Source organism: Pteropus medius, unplaced genomic scaffold (genome assembly GCF_902729225.1).
Source record: "Pteropus medius unplaced genomic scaffold, Ma_sr-lr_union100, whole genome shotgun sequence".
Classification (NCBI taxonomy): domain Eukaryota; kingdom Metazoa; phylum Chordata; class Mammalia; order Chiroptera; family Pteropodidae; genus Pteropus; species Pteropus medius.
The window spans coordinates 10,847,052-10,865,738 of record NW_024349798.1 but is presented as its reverse complement, the minus strand read 5'-3'; the positions used below and the strand labels follow the sequence as shown (position 1 = coordinate 10,865,738).

The following is an 18,687-nucleotide window of genomic DNA, read 5'->3' as shown; positions in this document are numbered from 1 at the left end:
AAATCTGTAACAGTGATTTACGGAGCATCTCCTACAAGAAAGTCACTGGGTTCAATTCTTCAGGGGCCCTAAAGAAGTAAAAAACACAGTCTCTGCCAAGAAGCTTGTAGTGTAGACTCAGATAATATTTTAGAAGAGAAACAAAACATGATCATTACAGTACAGTGGTTAAGAGGGAGAGCTCTGGGTTCAAACCCCAGTTCTGCTCTAACTGTGACTTCATGTAGGTTACTCGGCTTCAGTGGGCTGTGAAACCTCCTGCACTTGGCTGGCATAGTGTGTACCTCCCTTGTTTGCTGTGACTTGCCTAAAGTGACATATCCAGGAAGTGCTACTAAGATGTAAGCTCCAAAATGAAAATATGGAAGTGTCGCTTGACACTATATGACTGGCAAAAATTAGAAAGCTGGGCAATGCTTTCTAATGGGTTGATGGGAATGGGTTGGTATGGCCACCCCAGAGAAGAAACTGGCACCATTTAGCATACCTAAGGATGTGTAGATCCTACAACCCAGCAATTCAGTTCTTGAGTATATACATCTCAAAGAAATATTCCAACCCCACAAGGAGGCTCATCTGAGGATGCTCACTACTGCGCTATTTGCAGTGACAGGGAATTGGAGGCCACCTGGGTGTCTATTGCTGGAAGAGAGACAGGAAAAATTAGCAGCCACAATCTATGGAGGATGATGTAGTAATTAGAGGCGCAGACCAAATGCACACAGAGCGACACAGGTGCAGCTTAATGACACAGAGTAAAAAAGTAAGGGACAGAATGACCTCTTGATAGTCCAATTCTAGGTGTGCAGAGGGACATACGCACATGAAAAGGCAACACATATTTTACAAAAATACATACAAACAGAATGAAGAGGGTAAAGGGGGTCAAAGATATGGTGACAGGAGACTAGACTTTGGGTAGAGAATAAACACCACAATATACAGATGACGTATTATAGAATTTAACACCTGAAACTTATATAATGTTATCAATCAATGTTACTCCAATAAATTTAATTTTAAAAACAGATACATACAAACAAAAGAATACACCTTGAATGCACTGGAACGGGTGCCGAAAGGGGAAAGGGAAATTAAGGGAGCTACTTTGTGTGGACCAAAGATCACAGAGTACTATGAGGTGAGGTACGTAGTTAACCCAAGGTTGAAAGCCTCCTGAAGTTTACAGGAAGCAAAGCAAAGACAAAGATGATGGAAGCTTCATAGGGTAGGCTACCTCTGTGGCTCCCTAACTGTGCCTGCACAGAGCCTGGCACCCATAGAAGCTCAAAAGGTACACCTGTGCTCTCACCACTCCGTAGGCTGTCTGAGGAGGGGGCGATCGGGGCCCAAGAGCCCCAGATCCTGGCAGAAGAGATGAGAATGCGCAGGACCTGGAGACAGACAGGGGAAGGCAAGTGCCATCTGTAGAGGAAGAAGCCCCATACTGTTTGCCAGCCCAGCGTGGGCATCCCAGGAAAATGAGACAGAGACAACTTGCAGAAACTGCTGGTCTCACTCAAGACTTTCACTTCCTGGAGAGGCTTGCAGAAGTCACGTGAGACAGAGGGGAAACTGAGGTAGGTGGCCAGGCTAAGGAGCTTATGGGACTGGAAGGTAGCTGGAGGTTCTGGTCGCTTCTCTTCCAGGCAGAGAGATTACAGATGTGTGCATGTTTACACATGCGCGTGTGTGAGCATATCATGAGGGCAGCAGGCCAGACAAGATTCACGTCAGGAGAGGTCTGGAAATATTGCTGTTGGTCAGCTCTGGTACCCGACTCTGACTACAGCTCTTAATCTGTGCCTCGGGGACTTGGCTTGGAATATAGATCAAAAATGAGCAGAGTCAGGCCCATAGACCTTGGTGTTTTATTTCCCAAGGCAATTTCAGTGTGAGTATGTGTGTCTTAATTACCATCACGATGTCTCCATATAGAGTATACAATTGATTGTTGCCAAGTCCCCGCTACTCCCTATTGTCTTCTGCCTGGCCCCATTTTGCACAATTATGGCCCCTTGGGTATTTGGGTTCACAACCCTTGGCTCGGAAGCCCTCTAATGTCCCTTTGATCTCTGATCTGCTGTAAAGATAATGGCTTGGGATGGATGTGTGATTGGGGCAGGGAGAGGCAGGATTAAATTCTGTCCTGCCCATAATGGAACTGAGATGCAGAGGAGGATCTCTTCCAAGGATGGGCTTAGAGGGGACTGGCCAGTTCCACGAAGGGGAGGAGCAGGAAGCAGGGGAGTTGCGGCATCTCTTGGGCTAGGTGTCTTTTCAGCTCTAGTGTCAGCTCCGACTAAGGGGATTAAGAGATAAGCTGTCTGAGAACCCTGGGGGCACGGAGTGCCACTGGATCCCACTGGATCCAGCCTGCTGCTCCACCTCACCCCCTCCCCGCCACCCCAAGTCCCAGCGCTCTCAGGAATCTTGCTATTCCCATCACAGCTCCCCAGCCCCTCCATGCTGGGGCCAGCCTGTGCCCGGACAAAGGGGCCTCAGAGCAGGAAAGTCAAAAATTGAAGCAAGATTGGCTCCAGTCCCTGCTCACAGGGCTTCTCAGCAGTTGGAGGGAGCATGGAGGAAGTGGACTGACACAGCCACGGCGACAGCTGAATTTACTGCAACAGACAGGTGGGACGGGATCGACACAGAGTCGTGAAACCTCAGATCTGGGCCTGCTCTGTATCTGACAGTCTAGGACCCGAGCCGAGCCGCTTTTCCTCTCTGCTCTCCAGTGCCCTCCTCTGTTAAATAAGACGGTCACTCCAAAGCAGTGGTTTTCACATGAAGTCATACAAGGACCCCAAATCTCAGAACAGGTGACGGTGGAGCTGGGATTAGGGGAGGCTGAATCTCCCCTCCTCCAAAGGCGCTGCCCACAGCGCAGTCAAAAACACAAGTCCAGGTAACAGTTTAGGCCTCGGCCTCCAGATACTCTCTGATTTTACAATTTCAGTTTGTGTAATAGATGCTGTGGTTTGCTGCTCAGATGAGCCCCATTAGCACCAGCTGCTGGAGGGCAAGTGGCTTACAGCTCACCACTCAAGCTCTCTTGGAATAGCCCAAAGTCATGGCCCTTCCCCAGAGGTAGCCCACATGCAATCATTGGTCCCGGTGGATACCAAGGTCTGGCCTCCATGCCTCAGTTTGAGATAGACTTGAAGCCCATCTCAATTTCGGCGCTCCATGCGGGATGAGCACAGACCTCTGTTGTGACTGTATTGCAAACCAACCCCTCCCTCTGCCCGGTCCTGCTTCCTCCCTCTCCCCTCTTGAGCTTTCCCTAGTAAACCTCTCCTGTGCAAATCCCCATCTCCAAGTCTGCTTTCCAGGGAGTCCCACCTGAGACAACTCGGCTCTGATTTTCCCCGAGTGGGGCCTGGAAATCATAAAGAACCCTACGAAAGACCCCCCATGGAGACCACCTCTGAGAACTCAGGTGAGCCACCTGTCTTCTCTGGACACCACTGAGTGCAAGCCCCACTGAGGACATCCACGTCATCACAACTTGGGAAATCTCGGAACTCAAATGAGACCAGCTCGGCTTGTGCATGTGCCTGTAAACAGCCCAGTTACTGGGAGTGGGGAGCCAGGTGGTCCCCGGATGAGAAGGAAGGTCACAAACTATAAGAGCTGCAGCCAGGGGCGGAGGGGTGCCTTCAGTGCTGGTCCGGAACGCAAGCCCCCTTCAGGCTCACCTGGCCTCTCCCACCTCCAGGTGGCCTTCTCTCTGCACATCCCAACATTCCTAGCTGCACTCAATAACCTGCAAAGGACTCCAACAAGTTTTTTTGGGATGAGAACCTGAGCCAAGTGCTGGGGCGGGTTGGGGAATGAAGATGCAAGTCAGGCCCCCAACTTCATCCTGATCCCCAGCTCAACCTACCATGGCACCTAAGCCAGTGCCAGGCTCTGGAGACTCCAAGATGAATCAAAGGCTGGCCCAGCCTGCCAGGATTTGTTGACAGAGCCCAGCAGTTGGCAGTCCTGGTTATAAATTAAAATTGCCTGGAAAGGTTGCCAAACACACAGCCTCACCTCTCGAAATTCTGATTCAGTAAGTCTGGGGTGGGGGCCTGAATTCCGAACTTGTAAATGAGCATCCCCCTTCACCCTCTGGGACACACACACACACACACACACACACACACACACACACACACACGCAGTGCTTCTGAGAACTAAAGAGGTTTGATTTCCAAGGCAGCCTGAGTTGCCAAGAAGACACTGACCCTTGGTATAAACGGCTTTTCTAGAACACCAGAAAGTCTACAGTTCTCCTTCCCCCAAGTGAACTTCGTAGACCCTACATTTCTGCCGCCGTTGGATGCTTCGTCGATTCTTACATTTTTTCCTTCCAAAAGTCCCTTAGCTGCCATGCCTTTGATCTAGCAGCCCCCCAGATCATTTTAATTGTTACCAGTCTTCCCATTAGTGCCTCCCAAACTTCTGCATCCTTGACAATTTGGGGGTCATATCTTCATACCACCTATTCTAGAATTTTTAAAGAAACGGATATATTTATTTTAAAACAAAACTTTCTAGAATCAAAGGCGAGGGCTCAAACACACGCTCGTACACGAATGTTTGTAGCAGCGTTCCTCACAATAGACAAAAGGTGGAAACAACTCAAGTCTCCGTCGACGGATGAAGGGATAAACAAAATGTGATCTATCCACACACTATTATTATTCAGCCATGAAAAGGAATGAAGTTCGGACCTGTGCTACAACATGGATGAACCTTGAAGGTGTTATGCTAAGTGAAAAGAAGCCAGACGCAAAAGGACAAATATTATGATTCCACCGATATGAGGCAACTAGATCAGTCAAAGTCATAGAAACAGAAAGTCGAACGGTGGTTGTCAGGGGCTGAGGGGAGAGGAGAATGAGGAGTTATTGTTTAATCGGGGCAGAGTTTCAGTTGGGGAAGATGAAAAAGTTCTGGAGATGGATGGTGGCGATGGTTGCATGACACTGTGAATGTACTTCATGCCCCTGAATTGTATCTTTAAAACGGTTACATTAGTAACATTTGTCATTATGTTTTTTAAAAAAACTTTTAATCACAGCCTCACGTGGAAGAAAAAAGGTATCACTTGCCATTGAAAACAAAACAATGTTATCAAAATAATGTCAGCTGCCCCACTGTTTTGTTAAAAAGAAAGCTTAACAAGTCTATATTTAGAATGCTGCTAAAGATCCCTACACATAAAAACAGAAAAGGATGAAAAAGAATCAGAAAAGCACTAATTCCCTCCTTACGTCAATGCCTCTCGGAGAAGTGGCATTGGACCACTCACCATGCATGTGTCAAAGTCTGCTCCGGAGACCTGGGTTCAAATCCTGACTCTCCCAACTTCTCGGCTATGTGAACTTTGACAGAATCTCTCGGGGAAGTCCCCAGAGGTTTTGTAACATGGAGAGAGTACAGAGGTTGACCACATCTGTGCCTCTCAATTTATGTATGACCTCTGGACCTCTGACATTGGAGTTGCCTGGGACAGATGATTTCACCTGCTGTTGGGAGCCCCGCCCCAGGCCTAGCCTAGAAACCTAAACACTAAACAGCCTCCCAGGTGATTTCCGTGTGTAGGAAGTCTGGGACCTCCCCCAGGTCGGTTATTTCTGAGGACCCTTCCACTTGACCTCCTGGCATCTTGGAGACCAGGTCCTTGCCTAAGGCAGCCTGGGGTTTGGAAAATGATGATTTGCTGGGGTGTCCTCCTCTCCCTCTTCAGCTCCACCAGGCCCCAGAACATGAAGCGACAATTTTCTTAATCTTCTGTCTGACTAGAAGTACTTTTGCTTTGGGGGGTGGGTGCATAGATGGAAGATTTCCTGCCAAAGTGCGGAACTCCTGGCTGCGACTGGAGATGGGACACTGAAGACTCCTAGGCTAGTGTCCCCTCCTCTGTGTCAGGTGAGAACTGCAGTGTTAAGAGTCCCAGACAGAACTAGACATGTCGCTCTAATTCCAGTGTTCTGGGACCCCAGAGAGTCCCACTCTCCTCTTCTGGGCACCCTTGATTATCTCTTTAGATTCTACGGCTTAGAGGGTGTGGCTCAGGAGCCCAAAGTGAGACAGAGATGCTAACCATCAAGGCAGTCTGGGACAGCCCCTGCTTCCCAATATTGTCAAAGAGAAGCGAAGATTCTCCCTGGTCTGCTCGCTAAAGTTCTCACTCTTCCGGCCCCCCACAGCCCTCCTGGCCCGGGGACCTCACCAGGAAGGCTATGTACCCAGACTCCAGAGTCTGAGCAGGAATATGATCCAACGGGGAAACTAAAGCTCAGAGAAGGGCGGCCCTGGTCCAAGGCCCCCTGCAGAGGGAGACTGTGTCCCTTCCATGTAACCCTGCATACCTCTACAGAATCGAGGATGCACAGCGTCTGTCGCCCACCCGGGGCTTGGCCCCACCACCTGTCTCTTCTCTGCGCTCCCTCTGCATCCCAGCCCCTCTGCAGACGCGTCTGCTCCCCGCTCAGCCCCGCCGCCCCTGCCCCGCCTCGGCCCGTGCTCTGGGCAAGGCAGCCCAGCTCCAGGTCCCCGCTCCAGCTCCTGTGTGCAGTCCTTCAGTGGATGCTGGAAACGAGGAGTTTCCCGGGTCTATACTCTGCACATTCCCTCTCGCTCCTCCCAGCTTTGCTCTGTAACCTCGGGCAAGTAGAGCTGCCTGTCTCCGAGTCCCGATTCCCAGCCCAACTTTAGGGGCTGCAGAGGGGACTTTGGTCACCTACCGCTGTTCCAGGGACTCCCGCGCTGCCGGCGGCGGCTCCTTCTCCGCAGCTCTGGGGCTGCTGTGAGCCTGGGCAGCCTGTCACCTGGTCAACCCACTCCACCCCCTGCAACAGCCCTTTTTCTCTTTCACTTTCTGTCTGCACCGCACCGCGGGGCTTGGGCCGGGCTGGGGAGTAAGGAGGCACCCAAGCCGCCGTTGCTGGGTCCACCACGTGCTTTCTCAGAAGTGCCTTGGTCGGTTGCACCTCCACATTCCTCGGCGCTTCCAGAGCATCCAGTCAGATCTTTGAAATGGCCAGTCCCCTGCAGCGGGACAGCCAGTGCACTCATGGGAGTGCTCTGTGCGAGCCCTGGCTTGCAGCGAGCTCGTCCCCACTCCTGTCCCCACTCCCAGGTGGCCCTTGATTTCTCTCTAGCTCAACACCACCATGAGGGAGGCAAACCACCCCTGCAGGGAGCACGGACCCAGAGAGTAAGGGAAGCTGGATGCCCTTAGGAGGAAGAGAAAATTCCCTGGGGACTTTCAGTGGCCAGAAGCTCAACCCCAGCAACCTGGTGTGTCCATCGCCACACCCCCCATCAGCATCACTCCAGCCCTTCCTCCTCTGGAGGTCTTGGACCCCTGTCCTCGGAGGAGGTCTTGGACCCCTGTCCCGCCCACCATAGAACTTAAGTTCATTTCCCTTCCCAGGCTCAGATTTCCTCATCTGGATTGAAGGGCTGGGTCATGTCACTTCTGATCTCTCTTTCCGCTCCTCAAAAACTCCCACAACAAGCTCTGGCTGTAGCCATGGAGCCAGCAAACTTGTCATCAATCTGGGGGTTCAGGGGAAGTCACGCATTTCAGCAGTTTCTGAGAAAAGGAGTCCCACCCCTTTGACTACACAACGACAACACCAGCAACACTGGGCTCCTGTGATGACAGCCAGCTCCTATAATGCACCAGGCGCTGGGCCAGACCCTTCGATCCCTCCTCATTACTTGCCATAACTCTTCCCTTTGTCCCATTGTACAGCCTAAGAAAACAGCCTCAGAGAGGGGTGGCGACATGCTCAGTGTCACATCACACCCAGCCAACAGTGCAGCTGGGATTCAAACATGCCGCTCTGACTTCGGAGCTGGTGCTAGATGTCTGTGCCATGCTGTCTCTCGTCATGTTCCCCATTTCTTCCCCAAAACACCATTTGGAAACTGGCGAGAGGGCAGCATACATCCAGTGACGATTGCCAGCTGGCTGGGACTCAACAACCATACAGACGGGCCGACTCTGGCTTTGGTTTCCCTGCTTCCCCAGGGATGGAGGTGGGGTCTGGCAAGGGTCCCATCCTTCAAGGGCACCCCTCAGTGTTTACCTGGCAGAGAGAGGACCTTGTGGTTGGCCGAGCCAGGCTATCAATGCTGAGAGCTAACAACGTGACCCCTGAAAGTGGGCCCTCTAGAACCTTTAAGGGCTGATAAAACCGTCTCACATTCCAGGCATCTGGGCTGACCCGAGAACCTCTCAGGTGGAAGGAAATAACCAACCACCTCACAGCTTCCAACAGCCCCAGCAGGACAAGGACGCCTCTCTCCAACTCCAGTCCCCAGGTTCAGAGCAAGTCTCTGTTCATTTGGGATGGCAACTCCAGCTGAGAGCTCACCCTTAATTAATAAGCATTCTCAGTCCCAAACTTCTTCCACCCACCCACCTTTTTACCTTGGGGCTCTGGCAGGTAGGGCCCTGCAGGGTGTGGAGCCAAGCAACGCATGGTGTGGGAAGCCACGGTGAGTCTATCGGCCCCTCCCAGAGCCCTCAGCCTGCCCGACAGTGCCTTCAGATGTCCAGCTCAGGAGCAGGCAGCCTCATCTCTAGCCTGTTTCCCTACACCAGCCGGGAGCCCACCTAGACTAAGTCAGTATGCAAAGTCTGCAAGTAAGGGACCGGCAGAAAACTCTCCCCCTGCAAGGTAGCCTCATGCCCTCAGATTTCTCAAGTCTAGACACGCTCTAATTTGTCCACACTCCCTTAAACTGCCCCCATGCCTCCAATGTTAATTTCAGTTCCTTGGGGTGGCTAGAGAAGGTTGCCAAGCTGTCTGTTGGAGGGACCTTCAACACACTTACATTCTGAAAATGATGTTTCACAATAGTACCATGCTGGTGCCAGATGCCAATATCTGCCATCCTCTGCAGCATGGGGCCAGGATCAGAGCCCCACAATCTTAGACAAGCCAAGAGTCCCTGCTAGGCTCCAGCGGACTTCCTAGATCCCACTCCCCTCTACCACTAACCCCACACCAAACTGCCCTGAGTTTACCTGCAGATCATGAGTGGTCTGTTCACCATTTTTATTCCAAGACATTGGACTGAAACATAAATTGCACATAAAAAGGTGTTACCCAAAATACAGTACATATGCCAGATGGTTTGGGGCGGCATGCAGATGTGGTGTCAAATAACGGTGACTCACACAAGCAAGTCAGTGCCCTTTCAAGTCTCTGCCCATGCTCCTGATGGCATCTGGGAGAAAGTCTCAGTTTGGGGCTAGTACGTCTTTAACTCTTCTAATGTACGAGCTTCCTGTTTCACACAGAGCAGCCCCCAGCCTCAAGCCTTCAGCAGACCACAGTATTTGGCTAGAATTAAGTAACGGTACTCTGCTTTCCTATTTCACAGTTACCATCTATGTGTGGCATTCTTTTTCATTTATGATAGACATAAACCTTCCATAAAAAATAAAGTCGAATAAGAATGTGAGCGGTTTGTCAAGTAAATAACAGCATAGCTGGTATGCTGACACCGTGAGGGTGGACCTAAAATGAACAAAGTCTGGGGAACGGTGATTTTGGTGCCTCACATGTTATTACTGAAAGAACACTACGTTGCAAGTATGAAGAGCTGGAGTATAACCCCTGCTGTCACTAGCAGGTGTGTGACCTTGGACGTCTCACTTTGTATGGGTCTCAGTTTCCCCATGTATGAAATGAGGATAGTGATGCTTATCTTTGCATGGTGGTTATTTTGAAATGGGTTCTGCTTTCGGAAGTCCCAGGGGGAAGTAGGCAGACAAATAAGAATGCTAACAGTCAATCTGAAACAGAGCCTTACTTTGTAGGCCGACAAAACAGAAGGGATGGATGTTCGAAACCTCAGGGAGTCTCACCTTCCCATGACCCGGTGCCAAGGGAGAGGCACCCCTGGCCATTCGGCTTTCTTACAGCCACCTATAGGAGTCCCTTCCTGTCCTCAGAGGTAGCCAGCTCCAATGGCCATGGCCAAAGCAGTTCTGAGTCAGCTTCACGTCAGGGCAGAGCTTAGAACGAGAGTCGGCCAGGCCTGGAGGTGCACCTGCCATCAACTCATCTGGACGAGAGCAACAGCCTGTCCCCTGGTCTCTCCCCATCTTCCCTGACCCCTCCATACCCACACTCCACAAGACCCAAATCTGATCATGGCTGTGTCAACACGGATGGTGTCTGAGTCAGGCAGTGACATGTGACAGCCTGTGTGTTTGGCTGATGACACAGGCTGCAGATCAGCACAAGGAGGGCCGGGGATAGAGGCACCAGGCAGGAGGAACTGCGGTGCCCAGCCAAGAGCTGATGGGGGTCTGAATTCCAGCAGAGGCAGTGGAGACAATGATGAGGATAGGGGCAGGCTGGCACAGAGGTGGAATGACAAGCCTCCTGGACGGAGTAGCTAGGACAAGGAGTGGGGCGGAAAGGTTAAGCCAACTTCGGATTTTCTCCCTATTAGAGCATTCTGCATTCTCACTGATGTTCCTCTTCAAAACTCCTCCAGAGGTGGTGACCATTCTCTTGAGCTCAGGGCTCAATTCCCTCCTGTCTGAGAGGCCCTCTCAGTGCTACTGAGGCCAGCCTTGCCCTGGGCATCTGACTGGCTTTGTCTCAAGTCAGGATCAAGCATGACAAAGACCACTCACTAGCTACCAAAAGAAGCATTGATAAGGTTGCCAGTCTGGGGTTCCCTGCCGAGTCTCAAGAAGAGGAGATGGGGGGAACTTGATCTTTCAAGTAAGATTAGCATTCCACAAAACTCACCATCCCTTACTGCAGTCTCCTCAAACAGACCTGGCTTGGCCCCACCTGTGTACCTCCACTCAAGCAGCATCCCCTCCCAGGATCCCACTCCGGCCTCCTCCCCATCAGGCTGTAGTTTAGCCATCCTTCAAGGCCTGAGTTCCCACCTTTCTGACTTTTCCAGCTAACGACGATCTTCTGCTTTGAGCGTTAAAAGCAAACAAGCAAACAAGCTCATCGCCATGTATTCGACAATACATTGTGAACTTTCTATTTCGTGAATACAGCCCCTTGCCTCAGATTAGATCATTAAGGCATTAATGTTCGGGACCCCACGTTTTATTTTCTGATTTAGCAGACACACTACTCCGAGCTCGTTTGAATGAATGGGCGAAGTTTGGATTTGAATGATAAGGGTAGACTCAGGCTCCGGATAGATAAAGAGTCTTCCCTTACTAGGTTGGAAGTGCTTTTTCTTGTGTTTCTTTGTGACCACCACCATCCCTGTTGGTGCTAAATACATGAGTAAGGAGGGGAAAAGGAAGGAGGTAAGAAAAAAAGGAAAAGAGGTTAGTAAGTGTAGAGGCAGGTGAGAAGAGAGAAGAAAACTGGTATGTATCCAAATTAGGCAGGTAGGGAGGTGTATGAGAACATAAGCTTATTAGTAGATAATATACAAATGGCTTAGTTATAGAAAGACAGGTAAATTACACATTAAATATATAGGCAACTAGTTAAGTAGAAAGACTGATAAATTGATAAGTAGATATAAGTAGATAGTAGATATAAGTTGATGAATTAATTAGATGTAGGTGAGTAGGTAGACCAGGTAAGACTGAGGGCAGGCAGGCAGGCAGGTAGCTGGGCAGGTGGCTGGAGAGATCAATAGACAGTAAGGACACAGGTGAGCTGCTCTAGGTAACTACAATAGAGAACAGAAACCGTCCCTGGCTGGGTCAGCCACCAGACTTGGAGCCAAGCCAAGTACGGAACAGGCCACTGGTCAGCCTGGGAAATCCCATGGGGAAGTGCCAACTTCCGGGTGCAGGTGCTTCTTTTTCTGTGGTTCCTGGGGGTGAAGGTGAAGTGCGTCTGGCTGGGAAGCCGCCCAAGGCAAAACAGGACAGCAGTTGTCCTTGTCGACACTGTTCCTTCCAGGAGGTAAAGCGGGCCCCCCTCCCACCACCCCAGTTCAGAGCAGGAATGGCTTTGGGGAAAAGAAGGACGAGAGAGAGAGGGCACAGCCCCTCTCCTCGCCATGGCCTCAGCTCCGGTGCCTCTCCAGAGGGCCAAATGGGGAAGGAAGCCAGAGGAAGAGCTTGGCTGCCTGGAGTGTGTCCTTCCCTTTTCCAATAAATCAGACAACATCCTAGAGGGAGACTTTGTTCTGTGATTTCTAGAACAGAGTTCTCGTGGGCAAAAGCACCACATCATGAAAATAGAGAGCCAGAAAACAACAAAGGAAAGCCAAAGAAAACAGTAAAATATAAAACTATGGTGGGGGGTAGGGGCTGGGAAGGTTCTACAGCCTCTGAGAAAGAGTACTAGATTTCTTGGGGTGATCACTTCGCAGGTGATATAAATGTCCAATCACTATGTTGTACACCTTGAACTAATATAATATTGTATGTCAACGGTAATTGAAAAATTAAAAAATTATTTTAAAAAAATAAATAAAGGCAGAGATTAAAAAAAAAAAGAAAGAAAGAAAGAAAAAAGAAAGAAAAGAAAGCATACCCAAAACACACTGCTATGGCCCTCTTTCCATTCACAAATCCAAGGCCGGCTGTATTTGACCTCGCCACAGTCATCATGTTCATTGCCTTGGATACTTTCGCAGCTACCATCTCATTCAACCTTCACTACAGCCCTGGGAGGTTTATATCATCACTCACAGTTTAGAGATGAAGGAACCGAGGGTCAGAGTGGTCTAGTAACAGGGCCAATGTCACATGGTTTGTAAGTAGCAGAGAACAGCCCCAGACCCAGAGCGGTCCAGCTTCCAGCCTGGTTCTTTTTCCATCACTGCCATCCTAACTCTCTCTTCTCTGGCCTTGGATTGCCCTAACAGGGGTTGTCACCCACTGTCAATCAAAGAATGCCTGAGTATTTGCTCTGCTTCCCCAGTGAAACTGAGTTCCGTCAGGACAACGACCTTGATGCTCAGGCCTCTCCCAAGCATGCCCGGAGCTGGATCCACATGTTCCGCTCTGTGTCCCAGAGAGTTTAACTCCTAAGGCCACATCCCCAGAAGTGGTCTTTCTGCACAATTACAGCTGAAGCACTGCAATCTTTGAAGATGCCTTCTGAATCATCAGGCTAGTTTCATTTTGAAGCCAGATAGTCTGTTTTTGGTAGATTTACGGTTAGATTGTTTAGAAGAGGCAGCCAAGCGTGAAGTGCAGTGATAGAACTGGACTCGGTGAGATCTAACAGCCCGCCCTACCCCCAGGCTATGACGTAAGGCAAATCACTTACCTCTCTGTGCCTCAGTCAACTCAACTGTAAAGTGAGAATAATGGCAGTATGTGAACTATCCATCCTCCATCTAGCCACCTATCCACCCACCCACTTCCTATTCCCCTAGCCATCACCCATCCACCTACCACCCATCTACCATCTACCCATCACCCATCTAGATTTATCGATGATATCGCGACGCATTAATTATCTATCATCGATTTCTATCGATTATCATCGACTCCATCGTATCATCGATCAATGACGATTACTGATTCATCGCATTTATCTTTTCACGATTATCATCATCTATCGCATCGATTTTATCATTACTTATTCATTTCCATTTACCTATTTATTCATCATCGATTCATTTCATTTACCTTTCATCGACATTTATTCGATTTTACCGATTTATCAGATTAATGACCCATTTCATTTTAATCGATTTATTCATTTTCTTAATGATATCTATTTTACTCCATCGACGCCTATCAGATTACTATTCCATCTACTCTATCTACTCTATGACGATTGACGATTATCGACATTCATTTCATTTTACCTTTTACGATTACTTTCTACTCCATCTATTTCCAATGAGCCTACTAATGATTTATCTTTTGATTCATTTGTTCATTTATCTAGATATACTTGTGAAGGCATGCTAGACAGCTGGGATGCATCTATGGCCAAAACTTAGATCCCTGCCCACGTGGAACTTCGTGGGAAACTCGGACAATAAACAACAAATATACCAAAGTAAAATGTTTAGAAGGTGGAAATGTCAGTCTAGGGACAGAGCTCAAGGTGTGGAGGGGAAACTGCAGTTCTCAATGGGGTGGTCAGGGTAGGACTCGGTGAGAAGGTGACACCTGAGCAAAGAGCTGAAGGACTTGAGGCAGCTGGCCGAGAGGACATCCTGAGAGGACATCCGGAGGAGTGTTCTGGGCGGAGGGAACAGCAGCTGCAGAGGTCCTGGTGGAGTGTGCTAAGCCTGTCCCAGGAACAGCAGGGAACCAGCGGGACTAGAATGGGAGCACGGCAGAAGTCGGGGATGAGAGAGAGCAGAGTGGTGATGACAGCCAGATCGTGAAGGGCCTTCTGAGTCATTGTCTGGCTTTCGCTTTTCCTGTGAGGGACGTTGGGTACCAGAGCAGAGGTGAGAGCAGAGGGGGCGCGAAAATCGTTATCGGGCTGTGGAGTTACAAAAACTTCACTTGATTTCCTTTTTTTGCGGCCCCAGTAAAACTAAAGTCGGTGCCATTCCTTTATAAACCATGCCATTCTCTCCTCGTTTTCCTGCATTCACTCTGAAGGCTGCCCCCTCCCTACCTGCACCACAGCAGCACACCTGCCTAGTCCTGGGTGAAGCCTTCAGCCCTGGAGAGGAGCTGGCAAAGGAAAGAGCAAGAAAGAAAGAGATTTAACTTTCTAGCTTCCCGAAGCCCGGTTCCCTTTCTAGAGTCACGTGGCATCAGAAATAAAAATATTAAACCCCCAGGGAGGAAACACACTTAAATAACAGGAACCAGAGAGAGAAGGAGGGAGGGGCAGAGGTATCTGAAGGAGCGTGCAGCTTGCAGGGGAGTATGTGTCAAGGAGAGAAGGCTTTGAATCCCCGCCCCAGGTTGGCCTCTGCACCCCCACTGAAACCACACGGGCTGTGGGCGCTTCCGTTAAGAAGTCCAGGAGATCATTCAGGTGGTAAAGATGCCCGTTCCCCCAGGGGTCTGTTAGGAGTGGGCAAGTAAAAGATGTGTCCAGGAGACCACCTCAGTGAGAAGTTAAGCACAGGAGAGCCCACGCCATGCAAACTTGTGTCTTGGCAGAAGAGGTGGAGAAATATCAACATCGCCCTGGTGCAGAGTCAAGACCATCAAAAAGCATTTCACCCCTCAAGGCCAGGCTGAGTATAGAAGCTTGTTTGTCTTCAGATCTTGCCTCCACCACCTCCCACCTGGGCACCCAGGGTTGTGTCACTTCTGGGCAGTCTGTTTTCTTCCTTATGTGTAAGATAAGGATGGAGATCCTCAAAAGGCTTAGGATATACCTGGTACATGGTAAGTACTCAAGAAATATGAATCACTGTTATTATCTCAAATTTCAATTTACTCCGAAAAACATAAAGGGACCAAGAAGGGCTAGGGATTTATGACACCAAGTCGTAAAATTAGAAAAGCATAGATTTGTGTTGAGAAGGAGACAGAACAAACATGTGTCTTTGGGAAGAAGGTTGTCTGAAACAAAGAGGACCTCTTTGGACTTGGGAAAGAAGATCTAGTGAGATGATTAAGGAGCCAGGGCTGTGAGTAAAACAGCACGGTGTAGGCTTGTTTTCTTTCTGATTTCAGATCAAACGCTACTAATACTGTTTAAAAATAAGACAGGCTCTCCCTCTGAATTGGTTCCTATTTCCTGTCTCTCTTGCTTCCTCCCTCCCGCCCCCTGCGCTTTCTTTCTCTTTTTCTCCTCCTCCCCATTCTCTCTTCCTTCCTCCCCCTCCCTCCTTCTCTCCTGTCTGTCTCTTTCTCTTCTGTCCCTCCCTTCCTTTCTCTCTCTCCTTTGTCCTTTGGTTTCTGTCTCTCTCCGCAACACAAATGAACACACATGCAAATGCATGCACACACGCACATGCACGTGCACACTTAAATGCACATACACACCCGCGCACATGCACACATAAGCACACACAGCATCATCGTCTGCTGCCCTGCTTTCTGGCCCCTCTTATCTGTGGCATCTCATTTCTCCATCACTGAACCACACTGATTGTGCCTGGATCCGTCTTCTCCACTAGACCGTGAGCCCCTTGCGTGCAAGAGCTGATCTGTCCATCTGTGCCCCACCCCTTCAGTGCCCACTACAGTGCCTGACACATCAAGGCGGCTCACAGAGTAAGCCAAGTGGGCATTTGGCTGTGTGCATCCAGGAGGGTTTCCTCTTAAGCAGAGTGGGAAGTATGCCGTATGCCTCCAGCACACCCAGCAACACAGACTGAGTTCTCCAAGCACTTGCTACCCCTGCCAGCTCCGCCAAAGGCCCTGATTCCTGTCCAGGTCCCCTTTCTCGTTTTGGAATGGGGATGACCACATAGACTTTCTTTCAGAGAGGAGGGGAAAATCCTTGAGCTGCCTGCGGCCAGTTAGAGCTCTTAGAGCAAAGGGAATGCCAACTCACCACCACAATCCTTGTAGCTGGGGTCCCTCTCGGCTGCCGGGGCCTGCAGCCCACTCCAGGCCCATTCCAAGAGGGCCAAGTCTGGGTCTTCTTTCTGCAGCAGGGTCAAGGAGATCTTCCTGGCCAGAGCCTCAGCATCTGGCTCGTGGAGCAGAGCGCAGTGGTACTCCCTGGAGAGAAGCTCTTCCTCCAGCAGGTGGTCCAGGAGGGCCTGCACCTGGCTTGGCTGATGGCTGGAGAGCAGCATCTGGACCCGAGTCAGGATGGTCTGGAAGTGGTTCATGGTGGCACTCGGAGGCACTGCAGATGTCCAGGCCAGAGCCTGGAATCTCTGCTCACCCAGCCTGCAGCATCCAAAACATGAAGTGAAAAACAGGATGAGGGAACCACTGCAGTTTATTGCAGTTTATTCCTGCTTAGGAAGATTTCTTCATTTGCATTGTAGGCTGGGGCGTCTGGTGAATGGTTGGAAGTGGGTTCTTGGGCTGACCTCACAGATATTCTCAGGTACCATCTGTGTGCATGTGTCAGAGCAGCCTGCAGCCTTATGGATTCCACTTGATCTAAGCCAGTATTTACCAAGAGGAAGGGAACCTGACCCTCTCGAGGACATTAAGGTGACGGGATTTTTCAGATGTTTTATCGTGACAAGAAGGCAATTAGAACATAGAGGTTAAGCAATTGAGTTTGTAGCTAATCTGCCTGGGTCCAAATCCCAGATCTGCCCCTTGCTAATTGTGCGATCTTAGGCAAGTTACTCAGCCTCTTCTAGCCTCCATTCTTCCATCTGAAAAGACAGAGTGATGACAACAGTATTTGCCTCAGAGAGTTGGATAGAGTAGCAATAATGGTACTTACCTCCTAGAGTTATTGGGGGGTTAAGTGACATAATGTATACAGAACACCTCACATTATCCACAATATGACAATAGTTCAATAAATATGAGCCATTTTTATTGCCATTATTATTATTATTGGTTAATGCGAACAATTCTGTCATCTTGGGCTTAACCTCACTAAACTTCAGTCTCACTTCTGCAAAATTTCCTAATAAAAGTGATACAATCTCACCGAGTTGTCTTGAAGATTAAAAGATGATGATGCCTTTAAGGGGCTTAGCATTAGACCTAGTAAGCACTCAATGAACACTGACTATTTACTAATATTACCCCCAATTTACTAATGCACAAAATAGAGGTTTTACACAGGAGCCAGTCTGTTTTACGATTTCACTCAAAAAATCCCCAACTCGATTTTTTTTTTTTTAATCTTTATCATAGCTGATTATCTGCCCATTCTGAAACACGCCCATGACCTTGTTTCCTCTCCTGGCCTCAGCTTTACCATCTCTTAGATGGGACCATTTGCATTGTTCATTTAAATGAGACAAATAAGAATTGTCACTTCCAGTACGGCTGAGTGGCTCCTATCTGACCAACTCAACCATAAATAAAAACTATAAACTCTGGAAAAAATATTTAAAAAAAAAAAAAGCAAAAGACCAACTACCTGAAGGCACTGGAGAGTGACCAGAGGAAGCAGGTACTAGGAAGGGAGATAAGAACCACTGGTGAAGTCCCAGCTCAGGAGTTTAGCCCGAAGGCTCATCTCAATCACTGCCATGCCCTCTACTAAAACGCCGTTAAAATGTTTCAAGTGTTGCTGCCCTAAACGACCAGAGGACGTAATTTGGGGTAACAATAGCTGCTGGAAAGTAGGAATAGAAATCTAGAAAGAAGTGAGACAGAGAAAAGTTGCTCCAGATTTTGTGTATAAACTGCCAAATATCTGGCTGACCAATGAACCGTGTACGCATTTATGGTCAGTGTCCAGACAGCTCAGCTAAGGCTAAAGCAATGGAACTGGGATGTGAGTTGCCACCTACTATGGGCATGGGGAGGAGGTAGGAGACTTTGCATTTGATGCCAGCCAAGTTATGAGCCCGCTGAATCAACAACAAACAGAATCTGGAGTATTTATAACCGATCGTTCATGACATACAGCACACATCCAAAATTACTTGACTATTTTGAAGAAACAGGAAAAACAGACCCATTCACAAAAGAAAAAACAATCAATGGACACTGACTTCAAGATGACCCAGATATTGAAATTAGTAGAGGATTTTGAAAGCAGTGACTATAACCATAAATGAAAAAGACATAAAGAATGTAAAGGAAAATATGCTCATATTCTCAACTTTATCGGAACTAACTGTGACGCAGAACAGTAGCTGCTTTGCTGCAGCTAGAGGGGAAGAGGAAACTTTCGCCCCTTTTTA

At 49.0% G+C, this 18,687-nt stretch overlaps 1 protein-coding gene across 5 annotated transcripts in view; it reads right to left on the bottom strand.

The window, feature by feature from the left end:
* Positions 1-16,750, bottom strand: part of CIITA (class II major histocompatibility complex transactivator) — a 45,494-nt gene extending 28,744 nt beyond the window's left edge. For 3 of the 5 annotated variants that reach the window (XR_005657835.1, XM_039885331.1, XM_039885332.1), the window contains exon 1: positions 16,407-16,750. Coding sequence is in view for 3 of the 5 variants with exons in the window: in XM_039885331.1 (XP_039741265.1) it covers positions 16,407-16,689 (283 nt within the window). In the remaining 2 variants the exon portion in view is untranslated. Of the gene's footprint in view, positions 1-6,746; positions 7,188-8,443; positions 8,605-16,406 lie in introns of those variants that run through there. The other 2 variants (XM_039885333.1, XM_039885334.1) reach the window with 2 other exon arrangements.
* Positions 16,751-18,687: the final 1,937 nt, after the last annotated feature.